The sequence below is a fragment of the Protopterus annectens genome, chromosome 1.part2 (genome assembly GCF_019279795.1).
Source record: "Protopterus annectens isolate FY-2018-M chromosome 1.part2, PAN1.0, whole genome shotgun sequence".
Classification (NCBI taxonomy): Eukaryota; Metazoa; Chordata; order Ceratodontiformes; family Protopteridae; genus Protopterus; species Protopterus annectens.
This window is the reverse complement of record NC_056727.1, coordinates 924752974-924771630: the sequence shown is the minus strand read 5'-3', so window position 1 is coordinate 924771630 and position 18657 is coordinate 924752974. Positions and strand designations below refer to the sequence as shown.

General features: G+C 39.7%; 1 protein-coding gene across 1 annotated transcript in view; it reads left to right on the top strand.

The window, feature by feature from the left end:
• The first annotated feature begins 18555 nt into the window (after nt 1-18555).
• LOC122792484 (left-right determination factor 2-like) overlaps nt 18556-18657 on the top strand; it is a 9468-nt gene continuing 9366 nt past the window's right edge. The window contains exon 1 of the mRNA XM_044060256.1: nt 18556-18657. This exon is cut by the window's right edge and continues 188 nt beyond it. Coding sequence (XP_043916191.1) covers nt 18566-18657 — 92 coding nt within the window. The 5' untranslated portion in view covers nt 18556-18565.

The following is an 18657-nucleotide window of genomic DNA, read 5'->3' as shown; positions in this document are numbered from 1 at the left end:
TTCCATCTCATGCAACAGGATGATCATAGGATCATAGGAAGTTACGAGGCTAATGGTGGCCCTAAGGCCCTTACAAGCCTAGCCAAGGCTAATGGCCCTAGGGCCCTTACAAGCCCTTATTTCCATGATCAGCACCAACTGCCCCTGTCCAAGAGGGACACAGGTAGAACCCCTGGGGTGAATTTATGGTTACCCATCCAATTGTACAGCTTGCATTTGAAGAGGGCCAATGAGATGCTCTGTTTGACATGAAGTGGGAGTCTGTTTCAAAGGTGTGGTAACCTCTGGGAGACAAATCTCTCCCTTCAGCAGGTTCTATTACTGTCACATACCAGGTTAAGAACTTTAGATGGAGTAACCCATGTACAATTTGACTTGTGGATATGCGGCATTTTCAATAAAGCAGGGTCAAAGATTGCCTTATATGCAAGGCATAGATCAGTTCTGAGTAGTCTGCATGAAACAGAATAAAGTGACAGTGATTTCAGATGATCCAAATAAGACAGATGCTAAAGACCTTGAATTTTCCTTTGAGGAACCTTTGTGGTCTCTCCAATTGTTACAGGTGCTTAGAATGGTACATACCAAAAGGGGGTGGGGTGGGGTTGTACTTGATTACTGGCCTGATGATGGAAGAGTATATAGAGGTTATAGCTTCTTTTTTTCTGGAGGCAATGCCCTTACTTATGAGATGAGTGATATAGAATGCCCTTCTTACCACTGTAGAGACATGGTGATCTAAGGTAAGGTTGCTGTCAACCTGTGTGCTCAGGTCTCACACCACTGAGTGCATACTTAAGGTGTTATCAATGTGGTAGTTAGCAGGAACATCACACTTACTGAAAGGGATGATAATATTTTTTTTTGCATTGTGTTTATGGCCATGACTTTGGCACCAACCATTTGTTTGTGTAAGATCCTCTTGTAGGATGATGACATCATTGGTAGATTCTATGACTGCTCCCAGTTTGCAGTCATCAGCAAACTTTGTCAGCCACAGACCTTTAGTTTTAGCTTGTACTTTGGAGAAATTGATTCTAAACAGTAGAGGTCTTGGGACTGATCTCCGTAGAACATCACTGGCTACAGGTCTGCTGTTGGAGGTGGTTTCTCCTATTTTGACTAAATGGATTCTATCAGTGAGCCAGTTAACGACCCATGGGTGAGTTTGTCAGTGATGCCTGAGTGGGGGATAGTGTCAAAAGCCTTGGCTAAGTCTAGGTAGGCTGTATGTACAGATTCACCCTCATCCAGGGCCTTGGTGACCGTCTTGAAGAAGTCCACCAGGTTTAACAGGCATGATCTCCCTTTGACAAATTCAAACTGAATAGAATCAAGTGTTTGGAAATTACGTGTATCTTTGTTGATAAGGTCCATGATAATTTTCCCCAGGTTTAACAGGCATGATCTCCCTTTGACAAGTCCAAACTGAGCAGAATCAAGTGTTTGGAAATTACCTGTATGTTTGTTGATAAGGCCCATGATGATTTTCTCCATGGCCTTGCAGATAGTCAGGCTAATAGATCTATAGTTCCCTAGGTCAGTGGAAGCACCACCTTTGTGCAAGGGGATAACGGTGACTGTTTTCCATTCAACTGGGATGAAGCCGGTGCTTAGACTATGATTGAAAAGAATATCCAATGGTGTTGCTAATTCTTGTTTGAGCCCATATAGGATGTAACCTGGGATGTTATCAGGTCCCATAGATGCTGTATTTTTAGCCTTAGAGAGGGCATTTATAGCCTGCTCTTTAGAGATACAAGATAGGGGACAGGTGGTAGGGATGTCATGGGGTACGTGTGGTGGAGAGAGGGGACTGAAGTTTTCACAGAACCTGTTGGCTAACAGGTTAGCTATGTCCACAGGCTCTGTATATGTGGAATCATTAACTACCAGTTTGGCACAAATCTGGGCTTTTCCTTTTAGCTTAGGTTCTAAAATACCATTTAAGAAGTAATATTTGTAGACATATTCTCTAATGATATTACACATGCAGAACTATATCATTTCATAAATCCCTCCTCTCTGGAACAAAAGAGGCAGACTAAATGTACTGAATGCAAGGACCAGTGACCACTGATGTATGGCAGGGCAAGTTGTGCCTAAGCATGCCATGACTACAGCCATGTGTTTATTATGTCTTTGGTGCTGGTAATCAGGCAACAGTCAGTAAATGCAGATGCTTTCCTTCAGGGTGAGCTCAGAAGCAGCCTGGTTAGCCAGTTTGCTCAGAAACGTGCATCACTCACATGAACAGAGTTAATGAGCAAGTCTGCAGAATAGACTTACAGCTTTGCAATAAACCATTTCTGGTATACTAAATCACCAGCATATTTGTATAAATGACTGTTACACAAATGACACATATTTAAATTTTATCAATTAAGTTTGCTGTTTAAAATGCAGACAAATATTATAAACTGAATACTGCCCCGTAGCCAAGTAAGTGATTCATTCAAAGATAAGGCATCGGGTTTTATTTTACAGAACAGGAATGAAAACGTCTAGAAACTTCTTCCTGAAAGCAGATTTTGTGATAATATCATTGAAAGGCTATGACATGGCTGTTTATGGTATGGTGGTTCTGGGGGACAGCATAGAGTGGCAGGAAGATAAGGGAAAGGAGAGTAATGGGGGGAAAGATTTAGAAAAATACTAGCCCCCAGGTCTGCGAGGGGCCAAGTTGCATACATGCATCACTGAAATTTTGACATAACTGTCAACACTTCTAACTTTCCACTCTGATTAACACTATTATAGTAGCTATGTGTTATACAACAGCCACATTTGAAACTTTATTGCCTACAGAACAGCATTTTTAGGCATGATAAACATTTAAAGGGATTAGTCCGGCAGTTGACAGAGAGAGTTAAGGTTCTGAGCTGTAGTTCTTGTGGTACAGGATTGATTCCCTCGGCCCTCATTTGCCTACTGTGTACCCCTCCCAGGATGGGCACACCAGACAGTGGACAGTGCAAGTCACTTATCCAGACAGTGCTTAAGGGCAACTGAGAATTAGGGTTAGGTTCCTCAGTGTTCCCCTTGACTGCAAGCCTTGTAACTTCCTAAGAAGAGAGGTGTCTGGTCTGAGCCAGACCTCCTGACAGGTATAGTTAACAGTATGCAGTGAAAGGATTGTGTGTCAGTAGGTTCAGAATACCTGGTGCTTTAGTTACAATGCTGTGCACATTGTTCCCTTATTCATTAGGCTATGGTGACCCAACAGATAAGATGTTAGTCTCCCTAAACCAAAGATCGTGGGTTTGAATGCCATCTGAGGTGTATTCAGGCTGCATTGAACTTGCATGTATTTCTGTAAGCCAAATGATAACTGAGACGCATGAATACAGATCAAAAGGTGCTTGCATAATACTGGTACAATATGATGGAAGGTATTAGTATGGTACTGGTGCAGGGTGATGGGAAGTACTGGTATGGTAGCAGTGCAGGGTGATGAGAGGTACTGGTATGGTACTGATGCAGGGTGATTGGAGGTACTGGTATGGTACTGATGCAGGGTGATGGAAGGTATTAGTATGGTACTGGTGCAGGGTGATGGGAAGTACTGGTATAGTAGCAGTGCAGGGTGATGAGAGGTACTGGTATGATACTGATGCAGGGTGATTGGAGGTACTGGTATGGTACTGATGCAGGGTGATTGGAGGTACTGGTATGGTACTGATGCATGTTGATGGGAGGTACTGGTATGGTACTGGTACAGGGTGATGGGTGGTACTGGCATGGTACTGATGCAGGGTGATGGGAGGTACTGGTATAGTAGCAGTGCAGGGTGATGAGAGGTACTGGTATAATACTGATGCAGGGTGATTGGAGGTACTGGTATGGTACTGATGCAGGGTGATTGGAGGTACTGGTATGGTACTGATGCATGTTGATGGGAGGTACTGGTATGGTACTGGTACAGGGTGATGGGTGGTACTGGCATGGTACTGATGCAGGGTGATGGGAGGTACTGGTATGGTAGCAGTGCAGGGTGATGGGAGGTACTGGTATGGTACTGGTACAGGGTGATGGGTGGTACTGGTATGGTAGTGGCACAAGGTGATGGGTGGTACTGGTATGGTAGTGGTGCAGGGTGATGGGAGGTACTGTTATGGTACTGGTGCAGGTGATGGGAGGTACTGGTATGGTACTGGTACAGGGTGATGGGTGGTATTGGCATGGTACTGATGCAGGGTGATGGGAGGTACTGGTATGGTACTGATGCAGGGTGATGGGAGGTACTGGTATGGTACTGGTACAGGGTGATGGGTGGTACTGTTATGGTAGTGGCACAAGGTGATGGGTGGTACTGGTATGGTAGTGGCGCAGGGTGATGGGAGGTACTATTATGGTACTGGTGCAGGTGATGGGAGGTACTGGTATGGTACTGCTGCAGAGCGATAGGAGGTACTGATACAGTACTGGTGCAGGCAGGGTTATGGGACATACTGGTATGGTACTGGTACGGGGTGAATGGTGGTACTGATATGGTACTGGTGCAAGATGATGGACGGTACTGGTATGGTGCTGGTGCAGGGTGATGGGAGTTACTGGTATGGTACTGGTACAGGGTGATGGGTGGTACTGATGTTGTACTGGTGCAGGGTGATGGAAGGTTCTAATATGGTAGTGGTACAGGGTGATGGGAGGTACTGGTATGGTGCTGGTGCAGGGTGATGGGAGTTACTGGTATGGTACTGGTACAGGGTGATGGGTGGTACTGATGTTGTACTGGTGCAGGGTGATGGAAGGTTCTAATATGGTAGTGGTACAGGGTGATAGGAGGTACTGGAATGATGCTCGTGCAGGTTGATGGAAGGTTGTAGTATGACACTGGGACAGAGTGATGGGAGGTTCTAGTATGGTTCTGGTACAATATGATGGAAGGTTCTAGTATGGTACTGGTGCAGGGTGATGGGATGTGCTGATATGCTACTGTTGTAGGGTGATGGAAGGTACTAGAATGATACTGGTGCAGGGTGATGGAAGGTTCTTATATGGTACTGTTACAGGGTGATGGGAGGTACTAGAATGATACTGGTGTAGGGTGATGGAAGGTTCTTATATGGTACTGTTACAGGGTGATGGGAGGTACTGAAATGATACTGGTGTAGGGTGATGGAAGGTTCTTATATGGTACTGTTACAGGGTTATGGGAGGTACTGAAATGATACTGGTGTAGGGTGATGGAAGGTTCTTATATGGTACTGGTGCAGGGTGATGGGAGGTACTGAAATGATACTGGTGTAGGGTGATGGAAGGTTATTATATGGTACTGTTACAGGGTGATGGGAGGTACTGAAATGATACTGGTGTAGGGTGATGGAAGGTTCTTATATGGTACTGTTACAGGGTTATGGGAGGTACTGAAATGATACTGGTGTAGGGTGATGGAAGGTTCTTATATGGTACTGGTGCAGGGTGATGGGAGGTACTGAAATGATACTGGTGTAGGGTGATGGAAGGTTCTTATATGGTACTGGTGCAGGGTGATGGGAGGTACTGAAATGATACTGGTGTAGGGTGATGGAAGGTTATTATATGGTACTGTTACAGGGTGATGGGAGGTACTGAAATGATACTGGTGTAGGGTGATGGAAGGTTCTTATATGGTACTGTTACAGGGTTATGGGAGGTACTGAAATGATACTGGTGTAGGGTGATGGAAGGTTATTATATGGTACTGGTGCAGGGTGATGGGAGGTACTGAAATGATACTGGTGTAGGGTGATGGAAGGTTCTTATATGGTACTGTTACAGGGTGATGGGAGGTACTGAAATGATACTGGTGTAGGGTGATGGAAGGTTCTTATATGGTACTGTTACAGGGTGATGGGAGGTACTGAAATGATACTGGTGTAGGGTGATGGAAGGTTCTTATATGGTACTGGTGCAGGGTGATGGGAGGTACTGAAATGATACTGGTGTAGGGTGAATGAATGTACTACTATGGTACTAGTATGGTACTATTGTAGGGTGATGGAAGTTTCTAGTATGGTACTGGTGCAGGGTGATAGCAAGTACTGGTATGATACTGGTACAGGGTGATGGGAGGTACTACTATGGTACTGGTACAGGATAATGTGAGGTACTGGTATGGTTCTGGTGCAGGGAGATGGACTGTACTAGTGTGCTACTGGTGCAGGGTGATGCTTACCGACCAGTCTGTCTCATATCCCAGAGGCAGGCTGTACTGCCCAATACACATCCATGGGGATTTGCTGTGATCTCCTGACTTGTGTTGTTTGTGTGATAAAAAGGGAATGGCAAATCCTGCAATTGAAACAGATAATCACCACCTTGTGAAACCCTTCCAATCCACATCCTTCTCTATTCCAGGATTAGCTGTCTGTTTGCTCAATAATTTTATTTTACATGCAGGTTTAGTGGAAGCAGTTGGAATACACATTCAGAAAAGAACAGGGGGAGGGAGGTGTTAAATGTTTGGTGGGAAGACTGAAAACAAGAGATAAGATTTCCCCCCTCCCCCTGCCAAAGCACCAAAGAAGCATGTTCATGTTAACAAATGCCAACTGAGTAAATGCAACTTCTGATGTTTCAGTAAAAAGAAACAATGTTTGTGTTGGTGGCTAGAAAGACCTGTATGTATAAGACTGTGTATGTTGTGTGCAATAAAAAAATACACTTCATTTGTTTATTTTTTAATTGAGTTTGCTTCATTGCGGTTCAATATTTTTGTTGGTGTTTTGGGGGTAGTAGAAAAGCTCTTTTATCATATGGTTTTACAAAATTAACAGTCTCTCTCTCTCTCTCTCTCTCTCTCTCTCTCACACACACACACACACACACACACACACACACACACACACACACACACACACACACACACACACACACACACACACACACACACACACACACACACACACACGTTATGGGTCACAAATAACCAATTCTGAAATAAAAAGGCATTCTCTTTAGTTACTGTTTGATAATTGAACTTTAATGGTAAGGTGTTATTTTATTTATTTATTGACATTTGATTACAAGGGCGGCTGCGGTGGTGCAGCGTTTAGTGTTGCCACCTCACAGTAAGAGGTTCTCCGGTTCGATCCTCGGCTGGGGTGCCTTCTGTGCAGAATCTGCATGTCCTCCCTGTAGTTGCTTGGGTTTCCTCTGCATGCTCCAGTTTCCTCCCACATTCCAAAGAGGTGGATTCAACACTGTAAATTGGCCCTAGGCATGAGTGTGTGCATGTGTGCCCTCTGTGGAAGGTTGGGTGCCAGGCTGGCAACTCGACACCATAAAACTCCACTGCCAATCATGAGAGGACAGGTGATCCACTGTGGCGACCCCTAACTGAGAAAAGCCAAAAGAAGAAGACTGACATTTGATTACCAGGAACGTCTAACTAGTTAGGAGCACATTTTCAGAAGAGGCCTGGGGAGAAAAGCTCCAAAGTATTCCAAAAATTATAAGAACAACAATTTTACAGTCTTTAAATAATACAAGAAACAAATACAAATTAAATAATTATAAAAAAATTTGACATATGAAAGCATTCATTAAGAATAGATACAAGTTATATGACAATGATTTAAGAGAAAACAAATCAGCCAGTTTATAGAGAAGTTAAAGGTAAGTTAGCATAATACAAATAGGAATTGCAATATGAAATCAGGGAAAATAGGCTTTATGGTACATTTAGAGAGAAGGTCATGGGAGAGAAATTGAGAGAAGTAAGGAAGTGAGAGAACAAGGGAGAATAAGGAGATGTAAGGTATGAATAGGTATTTGTTCACATTTAGGAGTATAGTTTATCCTGGTGTTGAGCAAGAACAGAGCCAGCTTTTGGCCGGGAAGTCTTTCAGCATTAATATATTTGTTTCTACATCCATGATAGTGCAATTGTATTTACTTTCAAACAGCTTTGAAAATCTAACCTTCAAATTCAGAAGTATTTTAAAACTTAACTGCCGTTTACTTTTGTTTTTATGGGCATTTCATTCCTATTATAAACTCTGTTTCATAGGCTTATAGGTTCATCTGTAAGAATTGTATGACTACTACAAATATGTCCTTTGACTTTAATTTCTTAAAACAAATTATTAGAACAAATTTATTGAACATTTTAGCAAAACCAGCAAGTGTGCACATGTAAAATGATATAATTGTGTTGAAGAAAGTTGCATCTGTTTTTCATGCCAGCTTCACAGGGTGTATCATAAACTGACTCATCCAGCCTGGACACTACCCAGAGATGCATTCTTACTACACTCTTGCTGGTGCCCTACACACCAGGTGTGGAGCTACTGACTCATACAGCCTGGACACTGCCCAGAGATGCATTCTTACTACTCTCTTGACTGGTACCCTAAACACCAAGTATGCAGCTACTGACTCATCCAGCCTGGGCACTGCCCAGAGATGCATTCTTACTACACTCTGACTGGTGACCTACACACCAGGTGTGCAGCTACTGACTCATCCAGCCTGGGCACTGCCCAGAGATGCATTCTTACTACACTCTGACTGGTGACCTACACACCAGGGGTGCAGCTACTGACTCATCCAACCTGGCCACTGCCCAGAGATGCATTCTTACTACACTCTGACTGGTCCCCCACAAACCAGGTGTGCAGCTTGTGGTTTGCTCTGTGGCACCTGTCAGTCTTGGTGGCTGTAATGGTGGAGACCTGCTGCTTTTAACAGGGGTAAATGACTTAGACACATGTGGCTACCTACAGCCAGAAGATGCCTGTTCTACATCAATGACATTTCAGTGGGGTTGCTTGCATACTGGACTCAGCTGTGCTGCTCCACTTCTGAGAAAAAGAGTTTTCTTTAAGGTTAGTTTATCCATTCCCATCCTAGCAGCCCTCAGATAATCAGGATCTTTTAGGTTGCTAGCAGATACATAAACAATGTATATCTGGTGAATAAATGATACACACAGACGGACAAACTGCTACTTACAATATATTCCCCATCAATGCTAGGAAATACTGTTATGATAGCATAGTCATTCATTTGCATTTTTATTGGCCAGCACTTGAAACAATTAATGATACCCACAAGAATAATGAAAGAAGATGTTAGAATTAAAAATAAATTGCTAAGAAATTTAACAGTTACATTCATTAAAAATTATTACTGGAGCAAATGAAGTTTTGAACGTTTACTTAGTTAATATATTGTTCTGTATTAGGTTTTGCAAAAAAAACTTAACTGTAACTGTATTATGTCAACATGCAGCTTTTCTTCCCAAGCATTCACTGAAAATGGGATATTATCCCAGTCAGTCTTTCCTGGTAAATAAATGTCAAATAAATAAAATAAATATTACTTACATAGTCCATGACTCTAACGTGGTACATTCATAAATATTATTTAGCCTTTGTTAGCCATTTAAGACCCACCACATGCCATTGCTTGTTTTCAGGAGGAAGACCAGGTGCTTTGGACTAGCTAACTGACTTACTTCATTATATGTTATACAACGGAGATCCTGAAAGTCCGAGCAATGTCTGCATATCTGTACCACTATACTACACTGCCAGTCATATATATGGATTCACATATAATATAGGAAACATTCTGCATAATTTATTTGTTTTAGCCTCTAAAATAGGGTTGCCACCTTTTCAAATGCCCAAAGTGGGACTTTTTTTTGTAGAAACGTCAGATTTTGCAGGGCAAAACCTACCCACGGCCAGTATAAAGGACAGAACTTCACTTTTTTGCCAAAATAAAAGCTTATTCTTGTAGCATTTGAGTTGCTTATTCTGTTCCTTATACCATTTAGGTGTTTCAGATACAAAATAACTGTTTTGTGCAAGTATTAAAGAAAATAGAGGAAATATTTTTGTCCTAAAATCTCAGGACATTTGCCATTTTTTCAATTTTTTTGCAGGACACAGCGGCCCAAAGAGGAACTGTCCCTCGCAAAGCGGGACAGGTGGTAACCCTACTCTAAAACTGCTTTATCAGGACTTGAAGAAAAGCTGGCAGATATGGTTGATGTAGCGTAAAGTGCAATAATCAGCAAGAATTGTGGCTTAAAACAAAGTGAAAAAGTTCAGTTGCACATTTACAGTACTGTAGCACATGTTGCTATGGATTAATTAGTTCTACTTCTGCTTTAACGTTTGGGACTGCAATAGTTAAAGGCAGTAACCAAACATTCGCTGAGCTGTTTGGCAGAAATGCATGCTTACTTCAGAGTAAAAAGTCAGGTTGTTCTCTCCACATTGCCAAATAACCACCTGTTATCAGTTTGTTCACTTGCAGTCATCCACATGCAAGGAGGGGTATGTGACTGTTTTCCGTAAGCTCATCTTCTGATGAGTGAACAGAGCACCACATATTTTAATACAGGACACATAACTTAGTGTCCAGAAAACAGTTTCCATCACCCTTAAGAAATTCTGTAACAAGCTTGTCAAAACCCTTCCACGTCCTACTTACTGCCAATGGCACAGTACTTTAATTTATTGCAGTCACTTTCTTCATCTACCTGTACCATCCTTTGAACAGGCAAACCTTAATATTTTCAGCCATTTAAATATCATGTATAAAAAGCATCACTTAATGCTTAAAAAATGTTTACCACAATACTGTCAGAATATAGCCAGGACAGAGGAAAGCAAACAATCCCTTTAAAACTGCGCTGCCATTGTCTGTGCAATAGCTGTTTTGACCTACCAAATTTCACTGTACTCCATCTATAATTCATTTTCACACTTTACCCTTGGATCTCTCCCTCCCTATCCTCACTTCTTATCTTTGTGCACTCATTTCTGTCCTTTCATTCTGCTATCCTGTGCTGCTGTTTTTATTGTGAAATATATTTTTCTTGCCCTTCCTTCCTGTATTACCTCTATTTTCTTTGGTTTACAACCTCAGATGCCTTTCATGCATGCTTTTTGTCACATCTCTTTATAACTTTTCTTTTCCATTCTTCCATTACTAGCCTGGTTGATGTCCCATTCTGCTTACTGAAATTACAGGATATCAATATCGTCATTATTTATTCAGTCCGTTCAGTCACCTTTTCCATATTCTGTCTCATACCGGACGGAGTATATTCCCCTCACAACTATTATTTATGTCACTTGATATTTTGCCTGGCCTTAGCTGCCTTACTTCCTTTATTATTCACTTTTCAGTTGTCTCCTTTCTTTTATTGCCCGCTATACTATCACACTGGTCACATTTCCCTCTCCATACTTGCTGTTAGTTTAATATCGCTCATTATCTATTTTCCTCTTTTCTATTTTTCGATCATCTGCTTCAGCCAACCTTATACCTATAAAGGCTGTTGTATGCTAACCAATCTTCTCTTCCAGTCTGCTGGAATATTCATTTTATTTACATAAAATGTATCAACATTCCTTTAAAGTTTCCTGCTAGTATTATTCTTTTTTCAGTCTCTCACTTTCCCCTTCTTCAGCAACATTTAAGACATGTCAGTGTATTCAAGTCAATTACTGTTCTCTCTCTGTCTTGATTAGGGTTATTTTGATTTGTTGTATTCATAGATGCCTTATTAATGACTGACTGCCAGTATTTTGCAGTGTGTCCTTTCTGTCTCTTCTCCACATTATCTTAACACCTTGTTGCTTAAGTGTGTCTTGTATTATGCATTTTGCTTAATTGCTCTGCCCTTCCCCCAGGACTCACCTAAAAGTGAGGAGTTGTGTTAACTGATTGCATACTTCCTGGCAAAAAACAGGTAGCAATGTTTTTCTCCTCAGTTCTCCAATGAAAGGGGCAGCCTTAGTGCCAAGTGAACTATCACAGTAAACAAATGCAATAACTAAATAAATAAATAAATTACTTCATAGTGCATGAATGCAAACAGCTTTGCAAAGCACATCCATGTCTTCAGTCCCTTACCTACAGTAACATCTAAGAACTGTCACCCTTATCCCTGGCTTTTCCTTACCATTGCACAGCTTCCTTTATATATATTTTTAATACCAGCTCCACGTGCTGTCAAATTCTCTACTATTTTTTATAAGTTGCCTAGAAATTTATATTAATTGCCTATCTTCTCCATTAAAATGCTTCTTAACATTACCGTGTTTCTTACCTACTTACTGTCTTATATCCATTTATCTCTAAATATATTTTTAAGTTGTGCATTTTGTTTATATATTTGAAATAGTCGAGAATTTATCTCATATTATCCTATGTCTTCCCTCCTGTTAAGGTATACACAGAACCCCCTTCTCCTCTTATCTCCAAGCCCCGCACAATCAGTGTTTAAGTTTTAGCTTCCTCTTTTCTGTGTATAAGGGCTTAGAGTTGCCAAAAGTATCTCTAGTAACATTACCAGTTCTTTCTTTGTATGGTGAGCCGACTCATTTTGGACTGCAGTGCTTTGCTAGTTCTCCCAAGAGCAGAGGCACATTATTTCATTCCCCTTAGGTCACTGTGGACAATAACCCCAGGTGTTTATTTGGTCTACAGTTATTACTACTTTCCATCCTTTAACATTCCTTAAATTATTATACTGTAGCTGCATTGTCTTGCCGTAGATTTCCGTTGCCATGTTATACTATTCTTCACATTATCTTCCCCATGTTTTCACCCCTTCCACATTTACCCTGCCTGGTGCCTTAGAATCATGTAGCCACCTTCTAACTACTCCACAAAGTATGTTATGATGTCATTATGCACGGCACTGTTTAGCAATAGTCTGTAGCAACAGATTTTGCAGGACACGCCATACTTTCAATAAATACAAAAAGGTTATTTGCTTCACTCTGTTGTAGTTGTTTCTGTTGTTTTGTATCTTACTAAGGTGTTTAATATCTGATACATGGTATCATGCTTTTTGCAATATTGAGAGGAAAGTTAGAACATCATTTTCTCATAAAATCTCAGGATATTTGTAGTGTTCATGTTATTTTAACTCTCCAAATCAAGAATGACGTGAAAAGAGGAGAAGGTGATATTCATAACATTAGGAAGGATTTTTTTTTAATTGAAAGGATAGTGAAACCTTGGTCTTAATTTGTTACAAAATAGTTGTAGGAACAAATACAACACTGGGATTCAAGAATGCATAATACATAACTCAACCTTTGGCCATATGTTTACGATGTCCAGAGCAGGAAAACAGAGATGGATATTGTTGATACGTGCAGAATATGGCAAGAACAGGGATTACCTTGAGCTGCCTTGAGCTGTGCAGAATAGGAGAGTCACAAATGGTGAATTTGAAGTTTGTGGGGGCAGGATAGGTATGGGGGTAGTAAGAAGTTCAAACAGGGTAGCTAACAACTCAGCAGGATAAGGGCTGATAGAATGAATAAGAAAGGCATAGAACAGGCAGATGTAAATTATCTGCATCTGCTAACAGTTTTTTTTTCTATTTATGATAAAGAAGGTCAATATGGCAAGATATCACAGTGAAGGCATTATGATCCGAGTAATGTACTTTCAAGCTCAGATAAAATACCAGAGCAAAATCAAACTCTAAATGAAAGAAGTATAGGCCCGCTAAGATTACATTAGTATTTATATTGTGAGTGATGTGAGCCTGTGACTGTGATAAATTGAGGTGAAGAACAGAGAGAGACACACACACACACAGTTGCTCTTCTCATAAGAGGTTCTCAAGGAGCAGGACAGTTGCTGCTTCTGCTACATAACGACTGCTGCCGACCATAACATGAGTAGAGAGCCGAAGGTCTATCAAAAAAAGGATGGATGTTATGTCATTCCTAATGCAGTGTAGGTCCTGCATATATAGCTGTATTCCTACCACCTAGCTTTTCCTTGACAAACTGTTTGGCATAGTATCTGTCAAGAATGTGCAACAAAGGCAGGACACATAAAGCACAGGGTTTTCAAGTTCACCTGAGTTTATAGTTTTTGTGGGCTGCAAAGCATGATAAATCATTATGAATATATGCTTTAAAATACGATTCAGTGGTACACAGATTCATCATGTTACAGTATATATAATTTCTGACAGTTAAAATGAATGGTATGCCTCATAAAAAATGGAACTCTGTCCCTACTAGCATTCAAAACACATCATCCAAAGCCTCCTTTAAAGACCTCATCAGGCAACATCTCAAGCAAAGTTGGCAGTGCCATGATTGCTCCCCAGGCTAGTGAAAGCGGATAACATATATACATACTAAATCTAGAGCACTTGATAATAGTTTTCAATCTTACTCACAAACCCTGGCTAATCTACAATGTATGTACTGTACCTGTGTACTATGTATGTATTCTACCTATGTTGCAAATTTCAGCTGTACACCACAAATATATTAATTACCTTTATTTTTAAAATTAATATTTTTTTGTTTGTTCTCTCCACTGTAACTGTTTATGTGCCGCATACCACTGCAAAAAACATGTCTCTTGTAATTTGTGTGTATACTGATCATGTCTAAATAACTAAATGTGTCTGTAATTTTTCTTTCTGCGATTTTCTCCCCTGGCATCTGCTGAAAAAGGGCCTTTTTGGCTCAGTCAGACACCCCCGGTTAACAAATGTAAAATAAATAATAATAATAATAAATAAATAATATGTGAGACAATAAATAGATACAACAGGCATAAGGGAAACAACAAACTCTACTGCAATCATAGCAAAAAATAAAGACCATTCTTAATTAAATATATACATAATTATATGCTTGATTAAGTGTTCCTTCTTAGGAGTTTTTGATTTAACATTATTTTATACTACTTTGAGAGGGGAAACATTTTTTTTTGCTTTAAAGAAGTAAAAATTAGAATTGTTTTATCGTTGTGCATAGAATCTACCTTCTCAGTGTATCCAGTTTTAAGAAGTGGAAACACTTATAAAAATAAGCTAATAATGAAAGAAATCGAGTGGTCCTGGATGCAAGAGTCCTGGGCTTCTTAAAGTTATGGCCATCAGTTAACAGTCTTTCACTGAGATCCCAGTCAAACTCCCATTGTTTTAGCATATTTAAGAGCCCGACAGACTGAGCCCACTATAGAACATGAGACACCTGTATGTCTGGGGGCAGAGCATTCCGGTTGCTAATTATATTGTGAAGGTTGAGCAAAAAAAAAAAAAAAAAAAACTGGAAACAAATCAGATGCCCACAGCATAAGCTATGTCATGATGAGTTTGTTTCCCAGTACCCACAACCCCAATGTGCATTATCCCATCCCATTTCAGACACAGGAAGAAGTAAACAATAGTTTGTGGCTCTTGTAAGACAATACTTTGCATTTAAAGCATAATTGCATGAAAACTGACAATCCTGCTTATCTCTGGGTTTGAGGTAATTGGGGGTGGGAGCTTTAATGTATATTTAAGTCAACTGAAGAGTAAAAGTCCATACATAATTCATATTGAAATATTAAAATAAAATACAAGCAACTCTGTCAGCACTTAATTTCCAAAACATACCGTGCATGTATTTATATTAGTCTCTACCTATTCACTCATTGACCTACTAGGTATTTATCTGGTAATCCCAACCTAAGAAAATTGAAAGCTCAAATTTTGCTGTATATTTTGTACATTGCTACTTGTATATTATTATGTGTATGTTTCTTACTCTCTAACTTTTTTTGATCTGATGTATTTTTAATTTTACTATCTTAGAGTGTGAATTTGTAATATACTATAAACTGTATATAGCTGGATCTTTTCTCCTTGGGTCTCCACTGAAAATGGGCTACTGGCCCAGTTGGACTAACCCAGTTAACAAACGTCAATAAATCAACACTTATCTTTTTTGCAATGAATGTCACTGACAACAGGTGATTGATCTTTCATCGGACTTGTATTTTTAATTAATTTGTTAATGAGGTAAACACATTAGACAGAAGTGCCTCTTTCAGGGGAGATCAGAAGCCCTATTTGATCTACTCAGAGGCACACATTTGGTAAGTGGAAACTAAAGGAATCAATCCCATAGTTCTGGGATGAAGCTTGTTAGCATAGCCGACCTTAGCCATAGGCCAACTAGGCAGCCACCTAGGACGCCGCTGCAGCAGGGGTGCTTTTCCAGTATTTATTTGGTGTAAGATGGAGAAACCAGATGGTGTGGTAGGGGGCGCTGTGGAGCCCTTTTGCTTATGGCACCAGTTGACCTAAGGCCGCTCTTGCTTGTTAGTACCTCACAGGCTTAATCCTTAATGTTAAATTTCCAGAGAAATTCTCAGTCTGTGTCAAGGAATCAAATCTCATTCTCTCGGGTGACAGGTGAAGATATTTACCATTATACTAATGAGAGTTATCAAGACTTGGGGGGAAACTGAACTAGTTTTTGGTAAATAGTTGTTTCTTTTACTGCATTGTATATTTACTAATATCAGAGTCAAAATCCCAAGCAGAGCAGATATGACATCAGTTAAGAGACAGTCTTACATCTACAAAGCCCATAACAGAAGGGACACCTGCTCGCCTGAGCTACTGTGAGGCACTCTTTCAATATGATTTGTTACATTCCAACTCAGTGTGGAACAAACTCACTGAGAAATCATTCAAGTGAAAAAAATTAGTTGTAAGCATTTCCTCCACGGGGGAAGCCCCCAGCACCCCTGAACTCATATATACCAAACTCACATTTGCTCAAACATGAGGAAGGAAGAAGTCTCCCAAAAGAAAAAAATATTGCTGGTGTAGTTTGCTCCAGCAGAGAATTCCTAAGGAAAACAGGATCAGAGAGTGCAACTCACTGAGCTGTTCTCTGGGACTTGATTTTCAAAGAACAGTACAGTATAAGGCAGAGTCGTATTAAATAAATTGATTCTTGCCTTTGCAGCTGACATTCACCACTAGTGTTGTGGAGCATTGTTAAAGAAATGCACATCCAAGTTCACCAACCTCTAATCTGAAACAGTCTTCCATTCTCTTTAGTTATTCAGTTACCATGGTCACTGATTTATGGTTATTAAAATGCATGGAATTTAGGGAATTATATCCACAATTGTTAAGTTTATGTCCGTCATCATGATTCAGTTATAACTTTCACTGCCCTGTAAGTAAATAAAATTAAAAGAGATTCTAATTGCAAAGCTCTAAAAAAGCAAGCTGGCAATTTTATGAGTACAAAATATAAGACAAAATGCAAGTTTTTTCTCACCTAAAATACCAAATTCTACTTAATCTCATATTTTTTCTGTATTCAGTCAAATTCTGAAAAATTATGGCATTTTCTCAAAATAAACAAACAAATAAATAAATACATTGAAAATTAGTGTTGCTCTCTATGCTGTCAAAAATGTTTGATACAAAATATACAGATTGCTTCTGGCATTGCTTTTAAGTACAAATTGTCTTTATTATAAGGTATGTGCTATGCTTGTTTCTTATTATATTACCACATAATTTTTGAAATATTGCATTGCAAGTGTGTGTGTGTGTGTGTGTGTGTGTGTGTGTGTGTGTGTGTTGTGTATACATACATCTGTATTTACTAATATACTTTACTCTTTGTGTTACATTATGTTTTTGAAGCAATTGTTTTTTCTTTGTACATTTAGTTTTGTCTACTTTTGTCAAAAAACATTAATTGACAAACCATGGAAGCTTCTGCAACTGTCTGAATTCTTTAAACATAGTTGTGAAAGTTAACACTGTAAATCTGCTATTTTGCCATTCAATGTAGCAATAAAATAGTTTAAAAACATTTGACCAATAATCCTGTAGGAATGGCCATTTCCTGAGAAAGTAAAAAGGTAAGAGAAGCCCAAAAATAAAATAAAACAATGATTAACATTTAACTACTGTATTTTAAGACAGATAACAGTGTTTCAACATGTTTGTAGTAGTCTCTCAATACAATAGTGTTTAGTAAATTTAAAAAGGCCAATAAATTCAAAAGTAAAACAAGTTATGCATTCAGTTAGATATTCTGTACTGTTGGAAGTGTCTAATATTATTATTACATTTACTTACTGTACATGCAGCCCTAGTTTCAGGCTCACTCAAAATGCATCTCAGGTGGTCAGATCTGCTGTGCAAACTACAAGATAAACTAGGAGCATCATAACCTGATAAATGAATGAACCTGTTCAGAGGATGCATTGCAAATACAGTTATTTGAACTGTTAGTGCTCCAAACTCAGCAGGAATTTCACAGCACATGCAGGGAGGATCTCTTAAGGCCCAATAGAAAAAAGTCTCTATCACTACAAATGCAAAATGACAGAATGACTTGTTTAATCATTTAAAATGTGTGAGAAATGAATATGTATTGCCCTGCCTATCTGTGTCAAATGGTGCTTGTTCAAAGCACAAACTCATCTTATTTGAAAACTTGGTAACTTAATAATAACCTTGATAAAAGAGTAATAGACAATATGAGCCTTTGGTCTCCCCTAGATTAGATCACTTGTAACTTTCACAGGACTGACTAGGTGTCAAAAAGTCTTTCTTCTGCCACTGGGGGAGTGACTTTCAAGGTCCCCTCCTTCTCTGATGTTCCTGCCTTACCCTGTTTGTGTAATCAGCTTGAAATACTGGAGTCAGACTTTCTATATAAGCCCAAGGTGAGGCACAGTCACTTAGTGCACGCAAGAGACATCAAGGTATAGAAAAAAAGCATAGCCGGAGCCTTGGGATTCACTCTGATTTTATATAACAAAAATGGCTGCTAGCAGCAGTTTAGTTTGGCTTACATGGATGCTTTGTGTCCTCTCTGCTGCTTTGGTCTATGGATTTAACCATCAGGAGATTAA